Source organism: Megascapheus bottae, chromosome 34 (assembly GCF_031878675.1).
Source record: "Megascapheus bottae isolate mThoBot1 chromosome 34, mThoBot2.hap1, whole genome shotgun sequence".
NCBI classification, from domain to species: Eukaryota; Metazoa; Chordata; class Mammalia; order Rodentia; family Geomyidae; genus Megascapheus; species Megascapheus bottae.
Window position 1 is genome coordinate 2,981,139 of NC_143542.1, and position 20,334 is coordinate 3,001,472.

The 20,334-nt window shown below is 43.0% G+C and overlaps 1 protein-coding gene across 3 annotated transcripts in view; it reads left to right on the forward strand.

Moving 5' to 3' along the window:
- Positions 1 to 5,434: 5,434 nt before the first annotated feature.
- Positions 5,435 to 20,334, forward strand: part of Eif2ak1 (eukaryotic translation initiation factor 2 alpha kinase 1) — a 32,204-nt gene continuing 17,304 nt past the window's right edge. For 2 of the 3 annotated variants that reach the window (XM_090324247.1, XM_090324249.1), the window contains exons 1-7: positions 5,435 to 5,652; positions 12,293 to 12,451; positions 13,253 to 13,386; positions 14,870 to 14,907; positions 16,278 to 16,377; positions 17,293 to 17,373; positions 19,606 to 19,705. In XM_090324247.1, coding sequence (XP_090180373.1) covers positions 5,535 to 5,652; positions 12,293 to 12,451; positions 13,253 to 13,386; positions 14,870 to 14,907; positions 16,278 to 16,377; positions 17,293 to 17,373; positions 19,606 to 19,705 — 730 coding nt within the window. In that variant the 5' untranslated portion in view covers positions 5,435 to 5,534. The remainder of the gene's footprint in view (positions 5,653 to 12,292; positions 12,452 to 13,252; positions 13,387 to 14,869; positions 14,908 to 16,277; positions 16,378 to 17,292; positions 17,374 to 19,605; positions 19,706 to 20,334) is intronic. The other variant, XM_090324250.1, reaches the window with a different exon arrangement.

A 20,334-nucleotide genomic window follows, 5' to 3' on the forward strand; every position in this document is an offset into this window, starting at 1 on the left:
CTTCCTCCCACCCTCTCCAGGATGGTGAAAGATGGAGGTGCGGTGGGAAGGAGCGAGTCCGGTGATGGGGGGCGGGGGGCGGTAGGGTGTTTGCAGGATGTGTGTCCGGCCTCACCTCTTCGTCGACACAAACCAGGGTGACGGGAGAGCGACGGGTGTCCGAGGGAGAGGCACCCCGGATCCGAAAAGACCATAACTAGTGCACGTCAGCCAGCACCAAGTCTCGAGGAGCCGAGGTAGAGGGGATCGGAACCAAGGAAACGACGGGGTGACAGCGGAAAAAGACGGGTCTACTTCATGTCACACCAAGCCCGTGGGACTCAGGTGGCTTAGGTCAAGGAAAAAAAAGGAGAAATAAGATGATAATGCAAACGTTTTTGGGTAAAACCTTATTATAACGTCATTTTTAGAGATGGGTGCTGCAATATCTGAGACACTCCCATTCCCATACCACTGGGGAAGTGGCATGTAGCGTGGAATATCCGGTGGTGGGAATCTGTTACACCGACATAAAATGTTCTCCAAGCTATCTTTTGGAGTGGAGTGGGGAAAGAAGATTCAAGCTGCAGAAAAGCATGTAGTATTATTCCCCTGACACCAAAACAAATCCCTTGAAATGACTGCTTCGTACCGTGGTACAGATTTAAGTGAGTAGGTAAGTCGGGAAATGTATGCAAATTCAGAAAAGTTGGAAATAATGGCCTGGATAGGGAAAGGGTAAAATGGAATTTGATCTTTATTCAAAGTTTTTTTTTTTTTTCGGAGGTAGCAGTCAAAATGTATGTATGTGTGCTTTAATAAAAATTAATTTGAAAACGTGGCTTTCACAATTATTTGAACACTCATTGTTAAAAAATGGTATTTGAGCCAGGCATCAGTGACTCACGTTTGTAATCCTAGCTACTCAGAAGGCTGAGGTCTCAGGTTCAAAGTTTGAAGCCAGTCAAAGCCAGAAAAGTCCTTGAGACTCTTTATTCTCAACTGCCAGATAAGCTGGAAGTGGAGTTGTGGCTCAGTGGTACAGTGCTACCTTTGACCAAGAAAACTCAGGGACAGCACCCAGGTCCTGAGTTAAAGCCCCAGGATCAGCACAAGGAAAAAAAAAAAGCTGCGAGTTTGGCCTAGTGGTAGAGTGCTTGCCTATAGCATGCACGAAGACCCAGGTTCGATTCCTTGGTACCAGATACATAGTAAAAGCTGGAAGTGTTGCTGTGGCTTAAGTGGTAGAGCTCTAGCCTTGAGAAAAGCCCAAAGACAGTGCTCAGGCTCTGAGTTCAAGCCACAGGATTGGCTTAAAAACAAAAAAACTTAAAAGTTACCCTAAACTGTTATAGGGCTATTCTCATAATGAAAACTGGAGGACACTCAGTAATATGAAGAAGGGCTTTTTCAAATTCAGCTTCTGATATTTTCAGTTGAAATACTTTGTAACATACTTGATAAAATGTTTACTATTTTAAAAAGACTTTCTACTTTTAATAAGATTATGTAAGGTTTGTCGTAATCTTTCACCTGACAGTTTCATGATCCTATATAAAAATTTCAGATGATCAAAAACCCTTAAGATCCTTTTTATACACTCCACTGATGTTTGGTCCTTAAACTGGTAAAGTCCAAGGATTGAAACCAAATCCAAATCTAATTCATTCTGACTGTTAGAAATCAGGAAAACAGTCATTCTAAATATGTCATTGACCTAAGCAACATCAAGATCTCATTCAGTTTGAGGATTTATAAGTTACTCAGTTTTGGAGAAGTAAACAAACAGATTGCTCACCTAACAAGGATCTTTGTGTCTGAGACTGTCACAGCGTTGGCCAGAAACTACACACTTCGATTCTAAAACTGATGAGACCACAACTGTTGCTTGGTAACCAGCCAAATCAGAAGATGACCTCACTTGTTATTGGCTCAGACCATTCCCTACCTGGTCAAGAGGATGCTTGAGACCTAGTTTAACATGTGTTGATTATTTCTGGGTAACAATATACTACCATTAAAAAACAAAAACATGGGGCTGGGAGTTCAGCCTAGTGGTAGAGTGCTTGTGTGTCATCCACAAGACCCAGGTTTGATTCCTTGGTACCACATACATAGAAAAAGCCAGAATCGGTGCTGTGGCTCAAGTGGTAGAGGGCTAGCCTTGAGGAAAGCCCAAAGATAGTGCTCAAGCCCTGAGTTCAGTCCCCAGGACTGGCAAAAAAAAAAAACAAAAATAAAACCTCACATTTTTCTCTAGTCCCTGATGGTCAGGTGTCTGTGATATTTCTAGCTCAGCTTTTTTTTTTTTTTTTTTACTTTCTTGTAATACAGGGGTTTAAACTCAGGTGATCTACCACTTGAGCCAACCCCAAATGAAGTACCTAGAGGCACTGTCTGAACTAGATCAGGTCCTGGTGCTACACATACACAAGGTGTATTAATTGTCTAGGAATACCACAGAAGAGGCACCGTTACAAACCTAAGCATATTAGTACCTTATTTATTGACTTAGTCCCTGGAGTCAGTATCTCTTAAGTCCCTGTTTTTTGTTTTGTTTTGTTTTGCCAGTCTTGGGGCTTGAACTTGAGGCCTGGGCACTGTCCTTGAGCCTCTCTGTGCTTGAGGCTAGCGCTCTACTATGAAAACACAGCATCACTTCCTGTTTTTTCTGTGTATGTGGTACGGAGGAATCGAACCCAGGGCTTTGTGCATGCTAGGCAAGCACTCTACCACTAGGCCATGCTCCCTACCCCAAGTCCCTGTTTTATAGGTAAGAAATTTCTACATCTTTTGTTACATAATTTTATGCTATTAAAATATTTAACAATTACTGGCTACCCATAGTTAAGATATTCACACAATCAGGTAATAACCATAGCTAATAAGGATTAAAGTTTCTTTTGGTATCACCTCTCCCTGCATTGACAGTTGATTTGTTTGTTTGCTTGTTTTTAGTGAATACTGGGGATTGAATTTGGGCCGCATTCCTGCTAGATACACACTCTGCCACTAAGCCAACCTCCAACTCCAGAGAGCTGATTCTGGATTTCATATGGATTTTGATGGGAAAGCCTCACATTAGGGAGCTTGGTTTGGGAGGACTTAGGGGAGAGAGGGGACAATTCATCATGAACATACACAGATACATTGTTTAGTTTATCTATTTCACCTAATAGAAAAAAAAAACAACTATTGTACACGGGAAATGGAGAAGGTAGGTCACAGCGTGGATTTCTCTGTGCCTGTTTCTCTCTAGAAGCTGTGATACCAAAAGCACCTCAGACTAGTCTCACATACGAGTCTTTTCTATTCACCAGGATGATCCTGTAGATTACTTAGGAACAAGTCAACACTGGCAAAGAAGGCACGGGGGATACTTTTGAAAAGAGCTAAAGGGTCTGCATTTTATTCTAAGTGCAGAGGGAAAACATGCATGCCATAAGACTTGCCTTACTGTCTCCTCTCCTGTAAGTTTACCTTTTTTCATAGCTTGTTTCATCCCTCCTTCCTCTTTGTTCTTGCCTTGCTAGAATCTGAACCCAGAACAAACCCAAGGCCAATTTATGCTTTACAAATGTTTCACACTGAGTTACAACCCTATCTGCTGAGTAGGTTTCTTTAAAGGTGTCACTTGTGTGATGATCCCGCCAAGTGACGGGGTATATCCTCTCCAATCTTGCCTATTTGCTGTTCTGTAAGACTTTTCTTCCTGGAATCTTCGTGGATTCACAATATCTTTAGTTTTTACTTCTTTCTTGCCTACACCGTGATTTGTAGTTTGGTTTCTTGATGGATTCTGAAAGATAGTGTTAGGAAGGTTGTAAGTTTGAGTTCAACCTCGCCAAAATTAGCAAGACCCTATAAGTGAAAGAAAATAAAATGAAAGGTTTAGGGGTGTGTCTTTAAGTGGTAAAATGCTTGCCTAGTGTGCAGGAGGCCCTGTGATCTATCCCTAGAACCTGAACATTAGTGTTTATACATGAAAAATGACCAACCAGTGATGAACTACATCTGCTTCCTTAGTCTGTTTTCTGTTGCTGATAACACGGTTCCACAGGCTGGGTGTGGTATATAAAGATGTTTATTTTGATTCATATTTCTAGAAGGAGTGCATTTGTCCATGGATTTTCTGATAGCAGAATCCTGAGGTGGTGCAGGGTATTGTATGGTGAGAGATAGAATGAGACTCATCTGGCCAAATTAGTCTCTACAAGTTATAAAGCTTTCTAAGCTGTTAATACCCATTTATCAATCGCATGAGTGGCTTAATACCTCTTACTGGGGATTCTACATCCAGATAAGTTGCATAGAGAATGAAGTATGTTTAAACCATTGCAGTTTTTGTGTGGGTGTGCACATGATGGTACTAAGGTTTGAACCTAGGACCTTGCACTATCACTCCAGTCCTGATTTCTACCAGTTTAAATAACTTTCCAAAAAGGCTATGTTCTTCCAGAATAACAAGACAATATGAAACATCTTTGGCTGTATACTTGGCTTAGAATGTGGCTTAGCAGTATAATGCTTGCCCAGCATGTACAAAGCCCTGGGTTTGATTCCTCCGTACCACGTGAACAGAAAAGGCTGAAAATGATGCCGCTGCTCAAGTGGTAGAGTGTTAGCCTTGAGCAAAAAGAAGCTCATGGATAATGCTCAGGCCTTGAGTTCAAGCCCCAGGACTAGCATTAAAAAGATAGACAAGGAAAAAGAAAGAAAAAGAATAGCCTTAACTATCTGAATTGAACTTAAAGCATCTAGTATGGCTCTACATGGAACATAGATTATCAATAAAGTTTTGCACGTTGCATAGATAAGAGACACCCCCCACCAAGTCATAAAGGTTTTTGTCCTAGCTATGTTACCCAGATGGTTTATTTTGACAGCAGAGTGTTAATAAGTGGTCATAGGGACACCTCGAAAGAAGAAAACGGGCGAACTTTGGAAGCTGAGCGCTTCAGATCACAGATGATCTTGCATAGTCTTGGCTGGTGGGAGTGAGGGGTGGAATTCACATGGAAAACAATCCCTCAGGTATGAAAACATTTTAGAAGTGCTTTGTGATTAGTAAAGTTTCTTAGTTTGGATTCACCCTGGAATCTGGCTGGTTCTTCCCAGGTATTGTGGATGCTTTTCATTTTATTTTGTAAACAAATGACCAGAAAAAAAAATTGTATTTGCTAAAGGTATATATTTCTAATCCGTCTTTAAAAGGAACACTGGGTTTTTACACTGACACCTAAATCTTGGTGGGAGGATGGGAGGTGGAGGACCAAGCCTGTGTCCAACCGCAGGAGACCCACAGCTAAGCTTCATCTGCTTTAACCAGCCACAAGCTCCCATCCAAATCCACCTCTTTCCTCCCAGAAGCGAAGGGGGGCGTGGCTTACTTATGTCCCGCCTCCTACGGTAATACGCGCTCGGCGGGGGCAGGACTTCCGCTCGACCAGCCGATCACTTCCGTATCGGGCAGCGATTTCAGCGCCGCTCCGCGCAGGCCGCTGCTGAAGGAGCCTGCGGGTTGGGCTCCCGGGCCTGCGCGAGGCGGGCCGGCGATGCTGGGTAGCGACCCGGACGCTGGGGATGATGGAGCGGAGAACGATGCAGTGGGAGCTGTGGCCGGGCCACCCGCCATTGACTTCCCGGTGGAAGGCTCGGACCCCAAGTATGACGGTGAGATACGTCAGCGCTGTGCGTCGCGCCCCGGTCCCCCCCCCCCCCCCCGCATCCCCGCGTCCCCGCATTTCCTCGCGGGACCGGCGGCCCCGAGGTCCACCGAGGGCCTGGGCCTGAATCGGGGAGGGCCGGGCTGGCGGTGTCTCCGCTCCCGGGTTTCCTCGCCGAGGCCTCTGTCCGCCCCCCCCCCCCTCCGCCCCACACCACCACCCAGGACCTGGGCGTTTGTCACTCGCCGAGCAGGGTCTTTGACCGGAGCGTGCGGACTGTGCACGCTCGAGCGAGCTGATCAACGGGAAACGCCTCCCGTCTTCTGCTTGTTTGACGGGCGAAGCAATGACGTACAGAAGCTGAGCGGCGGGGACCTGATGCCCAGTCTGCCATCGTCTCTTGTCTCCCAAGCTTTGGGTTAGCAGATGTGGCAACAACCAGGTCATCGAGCCCCAAGTGACAGGGGTTGGAAAGCAGTGACTCTTAACCAAGTCAGTGGACAATACTGAAGTGCAGTGAGAGTCCGTAGTTGGTATTACTCGCATCGGCGTGTATTGTGTGTGTGTGTGTGTTTGCACCGGGCTTTGTGTGCTCTACCAACTTGAACCACACCTTCAGCTTTTTTTTTTTAATTATTTTTGCTTGTTTTTGAGATCAGGTCTTGCTAACCTATTCTTAGCTTCTGAAAGTACCTAGGATTGCAGGTGTCAGTCATAACTACTTGGCTTGTATTGCCGATTTAAAAAAAAAAACAAGTTCAATTGTAGCAGGCACTGTTGGCTCACACCTGTGATCCTGTAATACTCAGCAGGTTGAGATCTGAGGATCATGGTTCGAAGCCAGCTGGAGCAGGAAAGTCCATGAAACTCGTATCTTGCAGTTAACCACTAGGAAACTGGAAATGGTGCTGTGGTTCAAAGTGGTAGAGCATTGGCCTTGAGTAAAAGAGCTCAGGGACAGTGATCAGGTCCTAAGTGTCAGGTCTTCCACCTGTCCTTCCCCCCCCCTTTTTCTTTTCCAGTTGTACTGCCAATAATGTGTACATTTAAGTTGGGGTTGTAGCTATCCATATGAGGCTTTGGGTTCAGTTCCTAAAGCCTCTCCCTACACACACACAATTATATATATATATTTAAAAGTTTTTCTGCTCCAAGGTATTCTATACATTTATCAGAAGGGTAGAATAAATATTATGTTGCAATCGATTTACAGATGAAAAGTTTGTCCCTTTTCACCTGCAAAACTTGACCACAGTGAGAAACAAAAACCATGGTGGTAATCCAGGTGAGGTTTTACAGAAGCAAGTGGTATGGCAGCTAATTTGTGAAACCCAGATTTCTTTCACACATCAGGTGTTAAGGCTCAGTGGTGTGGAGCATATTGATGTTACTAGGAAGAGTTCCAGCTGTAAACATACAAGTCATTCTTTTCTGTAACTCTGTGATAAGGCTTCTGCAAACCAAAGATTATTCTGGAAGGGATGATGTTAGATAATACTTGGAAAAGTTTACTACTCCTGGTTTTGCTGATAATGCTGTTGTACTTGTTTATGCAATTGCTGTTTCTTCCAAAGGGGCTTAGAATGTAGCGCGCGCGCGCGTGTGTGTGTGTGTGTGTGTGTGTGTAAATGTGTATGTGTGCTGATCTAAAGTTTGAACTTAGGGCCTGGACACTGTCCCTGAGCAAAATCTCAAGGCTAGCCCTCTACCACTTAAACCACAGCTCCATTTCTGACTTTCCTGCCCTGGCTGGCTTTGAACTATAATCTTCAGATCTTGCCCCTTCTGAGTAGTTAGGATGACAGTTGTAAACCAGCTGGTACCAGGTTCACAACTGTGAGCCATTTTGAATAGTTGTACACATGGAGTTAAGTGATTTTTTTTTTTAAGGTTCTGTGCATGATTTGAGGTTATGTGTTCAGTTAAGTCAATAAAATTTAAAACAGGTGCATAGGAGTTTGGCTAAGTGATAGAGTGCTTGCCTACCTTGCATGAAGACTCGGGTTTGACTCCTCAGTACCACATACGTAGAAGGGGGGGGAGGTGGATGTGGTGCTGTGGTTCAAGAGATAAAGTCCAAGGACAGTGCTTAGGCCCTGTCTCTAGCACTGACCAAAAAAAAGGATGGGGGTTGGTAAACATGTAATTTCAACAATTGGTTGTACTAATTAAGCCTAAGCCTTTGAACAGGGTACAGTAGGAAGACCAGCAGTCAGCATCAGGTTCATTCATTTCTTTTGCATCTGTCACAAATTTTCTTAAAGTATTATGTCAAATAAAGGATGGTTCTGAGCATACTTGCCTGAGAAGAGTTAGCTTAACCCTTGTTTTACTCACATGGTGCTTATAAGAGCCTAGAACTTTAGTTCAACTGGGATCTGCATTTTATTTCTTACTATTTTGGAGAAATTTGCCTCATCTTTCAACCTTTGTCCCCCCCCCCCCTTTTGCTCATGACTGCTATTGTAAAGTGAGAGGTTTCAGCTTTAGACATCATTTCTTTTTCATTTGGGTTTCTAACTGGATTTTAAAAGTCATTAACTTGGTATCTTTTTTCCCTTTCTTTAGTGTAAGATACTGGGGATTGAATCCAGGGTCCCAAGCTTGCTAGGCAAGCACTCTAGACTACTTGAGTCATACCTCAGCATTTTATCTGGGTTGGCCTTCAACACTTCCTGTTTCTGTCTCCCAAGTAATTTGAATTACAACCCTGTACTACCATGCTTTGCTATTTTCTTGAATTATTAAAGGTTTGTTTGACTCTACTATTGGTGGGATTGGGATTTGAACTTAATCCCTCATGCTTGCTAGGCGAGAACTTGAGCCAGCGTCCCCAGGTCTCAGGCTCCTGAATAGCAAAGGTTGTGTAGGTTTATATCTTCACGTTTGAATCTGTCTCACCTCATCCTTATTAGCCATGTTTAAATTGGTAATAACTAATTTTGGTTGTGGGGCTCGAATTTAGAGCCTGGGCACTGTCTCTGATCTCTTTTGCGCAAGGCTAGCCCTCTACAACTTTAGCCACCGCTCTACTTTTGTGTCGTTATTTGGAGATGAATTGGCTTTGATCCTCGATTCTCAGATCGCTGCCTCCTGAGTAGCTAGGATTACAGGTATGAGCCACCATTGCCCAGCTAGTAGTAACTACTTATGGTTGTCTTTCCATCTAGTATCATTTCTAATGGCTTTATAGTTACTTTTCTATTTTGTGTATATAACTTGTTTAATGATGTTTCATTGGGTATGGTAATTTATAACTGTGATTCCCTGGGAGGTAAAGAGCTTTAGGATTGGGGCAAGGTAAACCAGGGTAAAAAATGTTGACCCTACATCAACAAACAAGTTAACAGGGTAGCACATATCTTTAATCCCAAGTGCATAGGAGTCATAGGAAGGAAATCATTACCCAAGGCTAAAACAGGCTAGCAGTCTGAGTCTCTATCTAAAAATAACTAATGCAAAAAAAGGCTGGGGACATGCTTCAAGTGGTAGAGGGCCAGCCTAGCTAGCTCAAAGCTAGCTCAAATCCCAGTACCATCAACGAAAAGAGCACACAATAAAACAATTTTCCTCGGGGATAGCTCCCAGGCCCAGAGTTCAAGACCATGACCGGAAAAAACAAAACACCCAATATTCTAAACAATTTGCTCAACACCTGGTACACCTATATCTGTTGAGCTTTATTAATTTCCTTGAGATATGTTTCCAGAAGTAGAACTGTTAGGTCAAAACTTCGCAAATTTAAAGTTCTATATAAAGTATTGGCAGAGGTTTATTCTTTATCCTTTATTCTGTGTTTGAATGTGCCTACTTTTTTGTGCCAAGCGTTTAAATAGCTGCCAGTCTGATGGGAAGACTCTTGCGGTTGTTTATCTTAATGTTTATGCCAATAATCACTGGTTATATTAAACCTAGTTGAATAAATTACACTTCATCATTTTATTAGCTTATATTACACTTCATCATCTTATTAGCTTATAAGGGCTCTATCTAAATTATATTTTTCTTGTCCTGTACATACAGGTATAGATGCTGTACTAAAATCTGTGAATCTTTAAGATGTCTTACATACAGCAAGTTTTACATGTCCCTCTTTGACATTCCTTTTCTTTTCCTACTAAGTTAACAATTAAAATGAGTAGCTCATGTGCATACAGGCAGGTCCTGCTGTGATTTTGTTTGTTTTCTTCTTTCAGCCATCTATAGGCCAGAGAGGAAATACATGATAGAATCCTGGGTTTGAAAATCATGGCACTTCCAGGACCTTTAGTAGTTGACAGGAGAGTGAAATAAAATATGTGAAATGGGGCCAGTTTTAGGAGGTGTAAGAAGTAGTTATCTTTTGTCTGCAAGATACTTCTAATTGAGTTCAGCTCTGACCGTCGTGTGTCTCCTCCCTCCCCCTCCCGTCCTGGGCTTGAGCTCAGAGCCTGAGCACTGTCCTTGGACTTTCTCAAGGCTAGAGCTCTACCACTTGGACCTCAGGACCACTTCCAACTTTTTTCTATGTATGTGGTACTGAGGAATCGAACCAGGGTCCTCGTGCATGCTAGGCAAGCACTCTACCACTAGGCCAAACTCCCGGCCCTGACAGTCCCTCTTAATCTACTTTTTCACCCTCATGAATACCTCTGCCATACCATTCCTTGTGGGAGCAGTACTGGAATTTGAATTCAGTATTTGCTAATCAAGTACTCTGCCATTTGAGCCACACCTCCAGCTTTTTGCTGGACAAGGTTTTGCCTTTTTTGCTGTAGCCAACCTAGCCTCTGATCTACCCATGTAGCAGGGTTTATAGGCCTGAGCCACCTTCTCTGGCTATTTTTTTTCCCAGTCCTGGGGCTTGAACTCAGGGCACTGTTCTTGAGCTTTCTCAAAGCTAGAGCTCTACCACTTGAGCCATAACACCACTTCTGGCCTTTTCTATGTATGTGGTATGTCATAGATACATATTAATATATGTAATAAAACATGTCTATAGCGTATATAGCCCATCATAGATTTTTATGTCTATGTAGTTATGTTTGTATCTCCAAGACCATGTCAGTAACCTTGGATACCCAAATATTGAGTTGTACTGTTGTACTGTTCGGATCTAATATCTGCATATTAAGGGGTCTTGTGTGGCTGTGAATTGATCTTCCCTAACTCAGTCCTCAGTCTCCCAGGTAGCTATGACAGGTGTGAGCCACTGCTTCTCTGGGACTTGTTTTTCCCTCTTTGGTGTAGTAATTTATCTCCTTCACTTTGCTTATCCTAACCCTTAAATAGTTCCCTTAAATAGTTTTATCTATTTTTTTTTGCCTGTGTAAGAATGTATTCTAAGGTCCAAGAGACAAATGGCATGTATTTTCTTATATGTAGAAGCTAGTTGTCAAATACACCAGGACATGTTACGTTCTACATGGCCCTAGGCATTCACACACAATGAGACCAAAGGAGGATACTCTGGTTTTCTGGTGGTTAATTAGAGATAAGTCTCACAGACTTTGCTGCCCAGACTGGCTGTGAACTATGATCCTCAGATTTCAGCCTCCTGAATATCTAGGATTACAGGCGTGAGCTGCCAGGACCCAGCTCTGTGAGAATCTGTGAGAATCTTATCTCCAATTAAACGCTAAAAAGCCAGAAATGGAGCTGTGACCCAAGTGATAGCAAGTGATAGCTGTTCTTGGGCTTGGGTATCGGTTTCACAGCTTTCTGTGCATCAGAATCAGGATTCTTCCAGTCCTGGGCTTGAGCTCAGGGCCTGAGCACTGTCCTTGGACTTTCTCAAGGCTAGAGCTCTACCACTTGAGCCTCAGCACCACTTCTGGCTTTTTTTCTGTGTATGTGGTACCAAGGAATCAAACCTGGATCTTCGTGCATGCAAGGCAAGCACTCTACCACTAGGCCAAACTCCCGGTCCCCAGAATCAGCATTCTTATTTGTAAGCTGGTGGCAGCAGCGGCGGTGTTGTTAGAGAGAAGGGAGAGTTTAAAACTTTATTCAGGGTTTGTTTGTTTGTTTTTTTTTTTTTTGAGAACTAAAGGAGGTAGTGTATGTGAACCTCTGCTTCATAGGCAGAAGTGTTCCATCCTTTCCTTCTTCCCTTTGCCAGCCTTCTTTATTTGGAGCTTTAGGAAGGATGCCATCCTATTTCCACTTGATAGTTTGTTTCCTGTTATGTTAGCTTATTCATTCATTAGTCCCAATTGCTGCCTACTGTTTTCCCTCTGCCTTGTGACCTTGGCTGCTGGCCCTTTAGGTCCCAGAATTCAACTCAGATTCATTTCCAAAAAGTCTTTCTTTGTGTTTTTGTATACTGGTGCTGGAGTTTGAACTCGGGTCCTTTCACTTGATTTACTGGTTCTTTACTTTGAGCCACACTTCTGGCTGAGCCTTTTGCTGCTTAATTTGGAGACGGAATCTCAAGGATTTTTCTTCCTGAATCAGCTTAGAATCATAAACTTCCAGATCTCAAACTCCCGAGTAGTTAGGGTTCTAGGCATGAGCCAGTAGGCACCTTGTTAAGAATGCCCTAACCTACTCAGCAGAACTACTCTTGCTTTTTATTTCTGTGTTAATTTGTTTCATTCATTAGAGTTTGCAGATTTGTTTTTGTAAGACAGGTGTACCAAAAATAATTTCTTTTTCTACTTTTTTAGAGTCAGATGTTCCAGCAGAACTCCAAGTGTTAAAAGAACCACTGCAACAGCCAACTTTCCCTTTCGTAGTTGCAAACCAACTACTGCTGGTGTCTCTGCTGGAGCACTTGAGCCACGTGCATGAGCCAAACCCACTTCACTCTAAACAGGTGTTTGAATGTAAGTAAGGAGAACTTGGCTTTCTAGTGGAGCTTGTACAAGCACTGTAGTGCTTACCTAGCTGCCATGGCTTTGGAGAAGCAGGTTGTGCATTAACAATTGTTTTTTTTTTTTTAAAAATTGTGAGTAAATGAGTAAAATGAATGAGTAAAAGCCAGAACGTATATTATACTCAATTAATCCATGTTTTTTTGTATGTTGGCTGGAGATTCCATATTGAAAAGAATCATCCTTGCTTTCATTATAACTTACCAGATGTTTTCACTCCTGCCTTGGCTATCCTGTTGTCTGTCGTCCAAAGTGCAGTGTGTGAAATGTCAAGAGACTGTTTATATTTCTTACCCTTTCAAAATGAGCTGAGTCTTTTAATGATCAGGTGTGGTTGACAAATGACTCACATAGCAGACGGTGGGTACTGCTGATGCCACCTAGGCTGGCGAGCCCCACTGCCCAGAGTGGCTGTGGTTACTGGGCATATAGGCCTCCCTGTTTTTCTCCTGAAGGTTTTTGTGTGTATATGCTGTTACTCTTCGCTCTTAGGGTACTTTGCCTTGGCACTGTTCCTGAGCTGTTCAGCTCAAGGCTAACTAGCACTCTTACCACTTGAGCCACAGTACCACTTCTGGTTTTCTGGTGGTTCATTGGAGATAAGACTCTTAAGGACTTTAGCCGCCGGGCTGGCTGGCTTTGAAGTGTGATCCTCAGATCTCAGCTTCCTGAGTAGCTAAGACTACAGGCATGAACCACTGGCCCTGGCTTGGATGGCCTTTCTAATAGCAGTTTTCCATGCTTTTCTTACAGTGCTTTGTCAGACCTTTATCAAGATGGGTCTGCTGTCGTCTTTCACGTGCAGCGATGAGTTCAGCTCGTTGAGACTGCATCACAACAGAGCCATCACTCATTTGATGAGATCTGCAAAAGAAAGAGTCCGTCAGGTAAATCCTAGCATGGGTTTTACTGAGCTAGCTCAGTGTAGGGCACTTGCCTGTCGTGCCCAGTGCCCTAGGTTACACATCCAGCACTGAAAACGAGTCAATCTGATTGTATTTTTTTTTTTTTTTTTTTTTTGCCAGTCCTGGGCTTGAGCTCAGGGCCTGAGCACTGTCCTTGGACTTTCTCAAGGCTAGAGCTCTACCACTTGAGCCTCAGCACCACTTCTGGCTTTTTTTCTATATATGTGGTACCGAGGAATGGAACCTGGGTCTTCATGCATGCTAGACAAGCACTTTAACCACTAGGCCAAACTCCTGGCCCAATCTGATTGTATTTTAAAGTATTCTAAAATTCCTAATGACACAGCAGGTTCTAAAATATGTATAAGCTTGGCACTGGTGGCTCACGCCTATAATCCTAGCTACTCTGGAAGCTGAGATCTGAGGATCTTGGTTCAGAACTAGCCTGGGCAGGAAAGTCTTTGAGAGTCTAATTAACCACTCGAAAACTAAGAGTGATGCAGTGGTTCAAAATGGTAGAGCAAAAAGTGCTCAAGGATAGCACCCAGATCCCAAGTTCATAGCCTTCCAGATCCCAAGGTCAAACTCCATGACCAGAAGGGATATGTGTGTCTTTGTGTATTTGTCACACACACACAATTTTAGGCCAGGTAATAATGTGGTTGTAATCTCGGCACTTGGAAGACAGAGGCAGGAACATGGAAGGCAACTTGAGCTGCATTGTAAGACACTATCTCAAAACTTTGTGTATGGAGGCTGGGAATGTGACTTAGTGGTAGAATGCTTTACCTAGCATATGTGAAGTCCTGAGTTCAATTCCTCAGTACCACATAAACAGAAAAAGCCAGAAGTGGTGCTGTGGCTCAAGTGGTAGAATGCTAGTCTTGAACAAAAGCAGCTCAGGAACAGTGCCCAGGCCATGAGTTCAAGCTCCAGTACTGGCAAAAAAGAAGAGGGTGAGCTTGGGAGAGGCGCAGAGGAAAGGGGAGCAGGCATAGCGGGACAGGATCCTGAGACCATTGTAATGTCTGTTTACTCAGAGTAAGGTGGGAAGCATAGCAGGCCTTCGGGCTTAGGAATAACACTATCTGATGGGCTTTTAACAAGGTCACTTACACCTGCTGAGTAGAATGTCAAGGACAGAAGCAGGAAATAGATACAGCTGTGCATCAGCAGGTGATGTGGCTTGGAGTAGGGAGGGAGCAGTGGCGATTCCTACATGTGCACATGAGTGTGTGTGTGTGATGTCAGTGGTTATGTGTGGTCAGTTGTATAGACGGAAGGTCAAGTCAGCATGTCCCATGGAGCTCTTCGGCAAATTCTGTCTTGAAACATTTTCAATTATAAACACTTAAGTAATATTAAAAGTGCTATTTTTTTGCATCTGGGGTTATTCTTACGATATTTTAGTAGAATCCTTAGGAAACTTTGCAATATTGTTACTAAAAATGATTTTTGGTTTTAGGATCCTTGTGAGGACAGTTCTTACATGACGAAAATCAGGTATGTGTTGAGTACTCTTCTTTTTGCCAGTCCTGGGGCTTAAACTAAGGACCTGGGTGCTGTCGCTGAGCTTCTTTTGCTCAAGACTAGTTCTCTACCACTTGAGCCACAGCACTACTTTCAGCCTTTTTCTGTGTATATGATGTTGAGGAATTGACCCAGGGCTTCATGCAAGCTAGGCAAGTACTCTACCACTAAGCCATGGTCCCAGCTCCAAATTTTTCTTTTTGAATGTGTAATGGGTCTACATCATTAAGAAGCTGGAGTGTGTGTTGTTACTGAACTGTCCTAATCAACTATTTGATCTTCCTGAGAGTTTGCCAGCCCTGGGGCTTGAACTCAGGGCTTGAGTGCTGTCCTTGGGCTTTCTCAAGGCTAGAGCTCTAGCACTTGAGCCACAGCACCATTTCCGGCTTTTTTCTATGTATGTGGTACTGAGGAATCAAAACCTGGGTCTTTATGGATGCTGGGCAAGCACTCTACCAGTAGGCCAAACTCCCCACCCTCTGAGGATTTTCCTTTTCTTTTTTTCCTTTTTTGCTAGTCCCAGTTCTTGGGCTCTTAAACTCAGGGCCTGGGCACTATCCTTGAGCTTTCGTTCCTTTTTTTTTTTGGCCAGTCTGGGAGCTTGAACTTAGGGGCCTGAGCACTGTCCTTGGGCTTTTTCCTCAAGGCTAGCACTCTGCCACTTGAGCCACGACACCTTTCTGGATTTTTCTATGTATGTGGTATCGAGGAATCAAACCCAGGTCTTCGTGCATGCTGGGCAAGCACTCTACCACTAGGCCAAACTCCTAGTCCATTTCCTGAGCTTTCTCAAGGCTGGCACTCTACCACTTGAACCATAGCACCACTTCTGGATTTCTTTTTTTTTTGGGGTGGGGGTATGTAGTACCAAGGAATCAAACCCAGGACTTCATGGATACTAGGCAAGCACTGTACTACTAGGCCAAACTCCTCGCCCCATTCCTGAGGATTTCTTTTGTGAAACTTTGATAAGGATTTTGAACTATCATACTAGTTACTGGGAAGCTCTTGAAATTGGTTCTGCTGACCTCCTTTGCTTTATTATTTATATATTTTTGAGATTGCCTTTATTGTGTAGCTCAGGCTAGCCTTGAAACTCAGAATCCTCCTGCTTCAGCCTCCCAGATGAGATTGTAGGTGGGTACTACCGCTATTTTTATTGCAGCCTTGATTTCCTTAGGTAACATTTTCATCATCCAGAATGAAAAGTTCCTGGCAGTTCTTTCCAATTGCTTGCAGTTTAGTCATACATGAGGTTGACAGGTTTCTAATGCATTGAGCATGAGCTTATCCTGAAAAGGTTTTGAGTTTAACATTGACCTGTGTTTCTTGTCAACTTTTAGAACCAGAGAAATAGCCTTTGAAGCACAAACTTCGCGTTACTTAAATGAATTTGAGGAGCTAGCCATCCTCGGAAAAGGTGGATATGGGAGAGTATACAAGGTTGTTTTTCACTTATTCATTTTGACAGCTACTCTGTAAATCTGTGCATTTTCAGAAGGTGTTTACTATAATACAAATGGTAGGGAATTCCTAAAAATCATGAATATTTACTTTTCATCAGCATTTAGCATTTATAAGGAAGTTGGCAGGTTTTCTTTGTTTTTTTTTTTTGCCCAGTTTGGATGTTTTAGGTGGATTCTGGAAACTAGAATTTTGTGCCTGTCATTCCAGCTTTTAGGCAAAGAAGAAGGCTGGGTACAGTAGTGTATGCCTATTATTCAAAGCTAGGTGAGAGAATGAAACTGAGAAGAATTTGGTACTTAGCCAGCCTGGTCAGAAGTCTGAAGGACTTTGTCTCCACAGATAAAAAGTAGTGCTTGCCTGTAGAAAATAGTGCTCGCCAGTGGTCTCACCACTCAATCTCAGGAGGCCTAACCATGGGTAGATTGAAGTTTAGGCACAATCCTGGCAGGAAATAAGACCTGATCCTAAAAATAATACAGGGCTGGAGGCATCCCATATCTCAGTGGTATTATGCCAGCCTCGCAAGCATGATGCTGAGTTGAAACTCTAGTGCCACATACATACAGTGTTACTAAAGGAAGCTCCAGGGAAGGACACAGGCATTTCAAGAAAAGTGTTACTTAAAATGTTGTGCTGTATTTTGGTGCTTAATAGTTTTGCTAGCTTTTCTCCAGATGTGGAGCCTCTGGGTGTTGGACTTAGTGTAGTTTGCAGAATGGCTGATCCAGCAGACTAGGACTGACCTCTAAGAGCAGCAGAAGGAAGACATGGCTTTAGTTTCATTTACTATCTTTGGCTAGTTTAGGTTATCTAAGCTTGGATTAGAAGAACTTGTTCATTCAGTTGAAATTTAATGGGATTTAATTCTTTGTCTTTTGTTTGCTTTTTTAGGTCAGGAATAAATTAGATGGTCAGCATTATGCAATTAAGAAAATCCTGATTAAGGGTGCAACTAAAACAGATTGTATGAAGGTAAGGTTTTAAGAATAATCAGAGCCAGGCTTGGTGACATGCCTATGTGGTGTCCCCAACTACTCAGGACACTGAGGCAGGAGACTCTTCCTGAGCCCAGGAGTTTCTGACCAGGCTTTGCAAAACCTCACTATTACTATTTAGTTTTTTTTTTTTTTTTTGCTAGTTCTAGGGCTTGAGCTCAAGGCCTGAGCACTGTCCTTGGGCTTTTCTCAACACTAAAGTTCTATTACTTGGTTTTTTTCTATGTGTGATACCAAGGAATCGAACTTGGGTTTTTGTGCATGCTAGGCAAGTACTCTTACCACTAGGCCAAATTCCCAGCCCCATTTAGTTTCTTTAGAAAGAATTATTCTAGGTGCCAGGAGTGTAGCCTAGTGATGGAGTACTCGCCTAACATGCACGAAGCCCTACATTCGGTTACCCAGTACCACATACTCAGAAAGAGCTGGTAGTAGTGCTGTGGCTCAAGTGGCAGAGTACTAGCCTTGAGTAAAAGTGTGAAAAAGGACAGTGCCTAGGCTCTGAGTTCAAGCCCCAGAACTGGTGAAAAGAAATGGGGGAGGGGGGGAAGAATTATTGTGTATTTATTTGTATATATTTGGCAAAGAGTATGTGGTATAGATTGTTGGTTTCCTAAGACAATATAGAGTAAATATCAAAATTTTTATTCAGTTTAATTTTTTTATAGGTACTTCATTCTGACACATTTTCAGGATCAGTGGAGGAAGCATTATTATTATTTCCTGGGGTTTGAATTCACTGCTCACAACTCCAGTTTTGGCTTTTTTGGTAGTTAAAGACTTTCTACCTGTACTGCTTCAAATTGTGATACTCGGCCTTCCTGTGTAGCTAGGATTATAGCATCTGGCTTGCTTGCTTGCTTATTTGTTTAGTGGGGCTTGAACTCTGGGCCTGGGCACTATCCCTGAGCTCCTCAGTTTAAGGCTACTGCCTTACTTCTGGATCTACAGCACCACTTCTGGTTTTCTCGTGATTAATTGGAGATAAGAGTCTCATGGACTTTTAGTGACTATGCTGGCTTCGAACTGCAATCATCAGATCTCAGCCTCCTGAGTAGCTAGGATTACAGTTGTGAGCCATGAGCCTTGGTTTGTTTGTTTTTGTGGGTCATGGGAGTTGAACTCTGGGATTGGTCACTGTCCCTGAGCTCTTCAGGTCAAGGCTACTGCCCTACCCATTGAGCCACAGCCCTACTTCGCATTGTCTAATAGTTAATTAGAGATAAGAGTCTCACGTTCTTTAGTACCCTTAGTGCCCAGGCTGGCTTTGAACTCTGATCTCAGCCTCCTGTGTAGCATGTGTGAGCTACCACGCCCGGTTTTATTTATTTATTGCCAGTCCTGGGGCTTTAACTCAGGGCCTGAGCACTGTCCTTAGGTTTTCCTCAAGGCTAGAGCTCTACCACTTGAGCCTCAGCACCACTTCCGGCTTTTTTCTATGTATGTGGTACCAAGGAATCGAACCAGGGTCTTCGTGCATGCTAGGCAAGCACTCTACCACTAGGCCAAACTCCCGGCCCCTGTTTATTTTTATATAAATGATTTATATACTGTGCAGCTTGTTCTAAAGAAGGCATGAGGCCAGCTCAGGGCCAGCTCAGATCTTAGACTTCTCTCTGACATGCTATCCTGTTCTGGACAAGTTGTTCTGCCTCTGAGCCACTCTGTCCCCAACTTATGAAATAGGAGTGACAAACCAGGTATGGTGGTTTGGGCCCATAACCTTAGCACCTGGGGAGGGATGAGGATGGGAATATTGAGACTAAAGGCTAACTTGGGCTACACAAAGCAAGACCTGTCTCAACAAACAAAACCTCAGGGCTTGGGAGAACTCGGCGTAGAGGTTGAGCACTTGCCTAACATTTTCTAGAACCTGGGTTTGATCTCCAGAAACTGAAGAAAAATAAAAATATTGACTATACTTTTATGTATTATGTGTATATCCTATTGAGTGATATTTTTAATGTAGATAATCCATTAATATGTTACATGTATATTAATTTTTCTTACTCTGGAGAGAATGATAAATAGGATATAAAAAGAACAATTGCCAGTAGCTCATGCCTATAATCCTATCTACTTAGGAGACTGAGATTTGAGGATTGCAGTTTGGTCATCTCCACTAAAATTTGTTTTTTTTTTTTTATTTGGCTTTGGAATAAGTTATTGATACATGAACATGTAATTTAATTGCTTTTTTATTTTTAAGGTGCTACGGGAAGTGAAAGTCCTGGCAGGTCTCCAGCACCCCAACATTGTAGGTTATCATACTGCATGGATTGAACATGTTCACGTGGTCAAGACACAGCGTAAGTAGATTTTGGTGAGAGGCTGAGCTCTTGTAGTCCATAAACCTGAAATCTGAAAAGCCCCCAACTCTGAAACTTGCAAAGCATCTTGAAGACATTCAGAATTGTTCATGTTTCTGAGCTTTTTGGATTTTCAGGTCAGAGATACTTGACATGTAATCTATATAACCATTGCAGAATTTTAAAAAGTATTTCATATAAAATGAAACACTTCTGGTCCAACTATTTTGCATAAGAAATAATACTCAGACATGAATAGCAAAGGATCAGCAAACTTCCATCCATGGGCCAATTCTTTATGCCTTGTAGTTGATTGAGTCTCCCACAAACTGAGAATGAATATTTTATTTTTTTTGTGTTACTAGAGTCCCCCCCCCACACACACACCCCTGTCAGTCATGGGACTTGAACTCGGCCTAGGTGCTGCTGTCCCTGAACTTCTTTGCTCAAAGGTAACGCTGTATCTTCAGTGCCACTTCCAGTTTTCTTGTGGTTCATTGGCGATAGAGTCTCACGGACTTTCCTGCCTGGGTTGCCTTTGAATCGAAATCCTCAGATCTTAGCCCCCTGAGTAGGTAGAATTACCTTTGTAAGCCACAAACACCAGGCTACCAGTTCCAGCTCTTGTG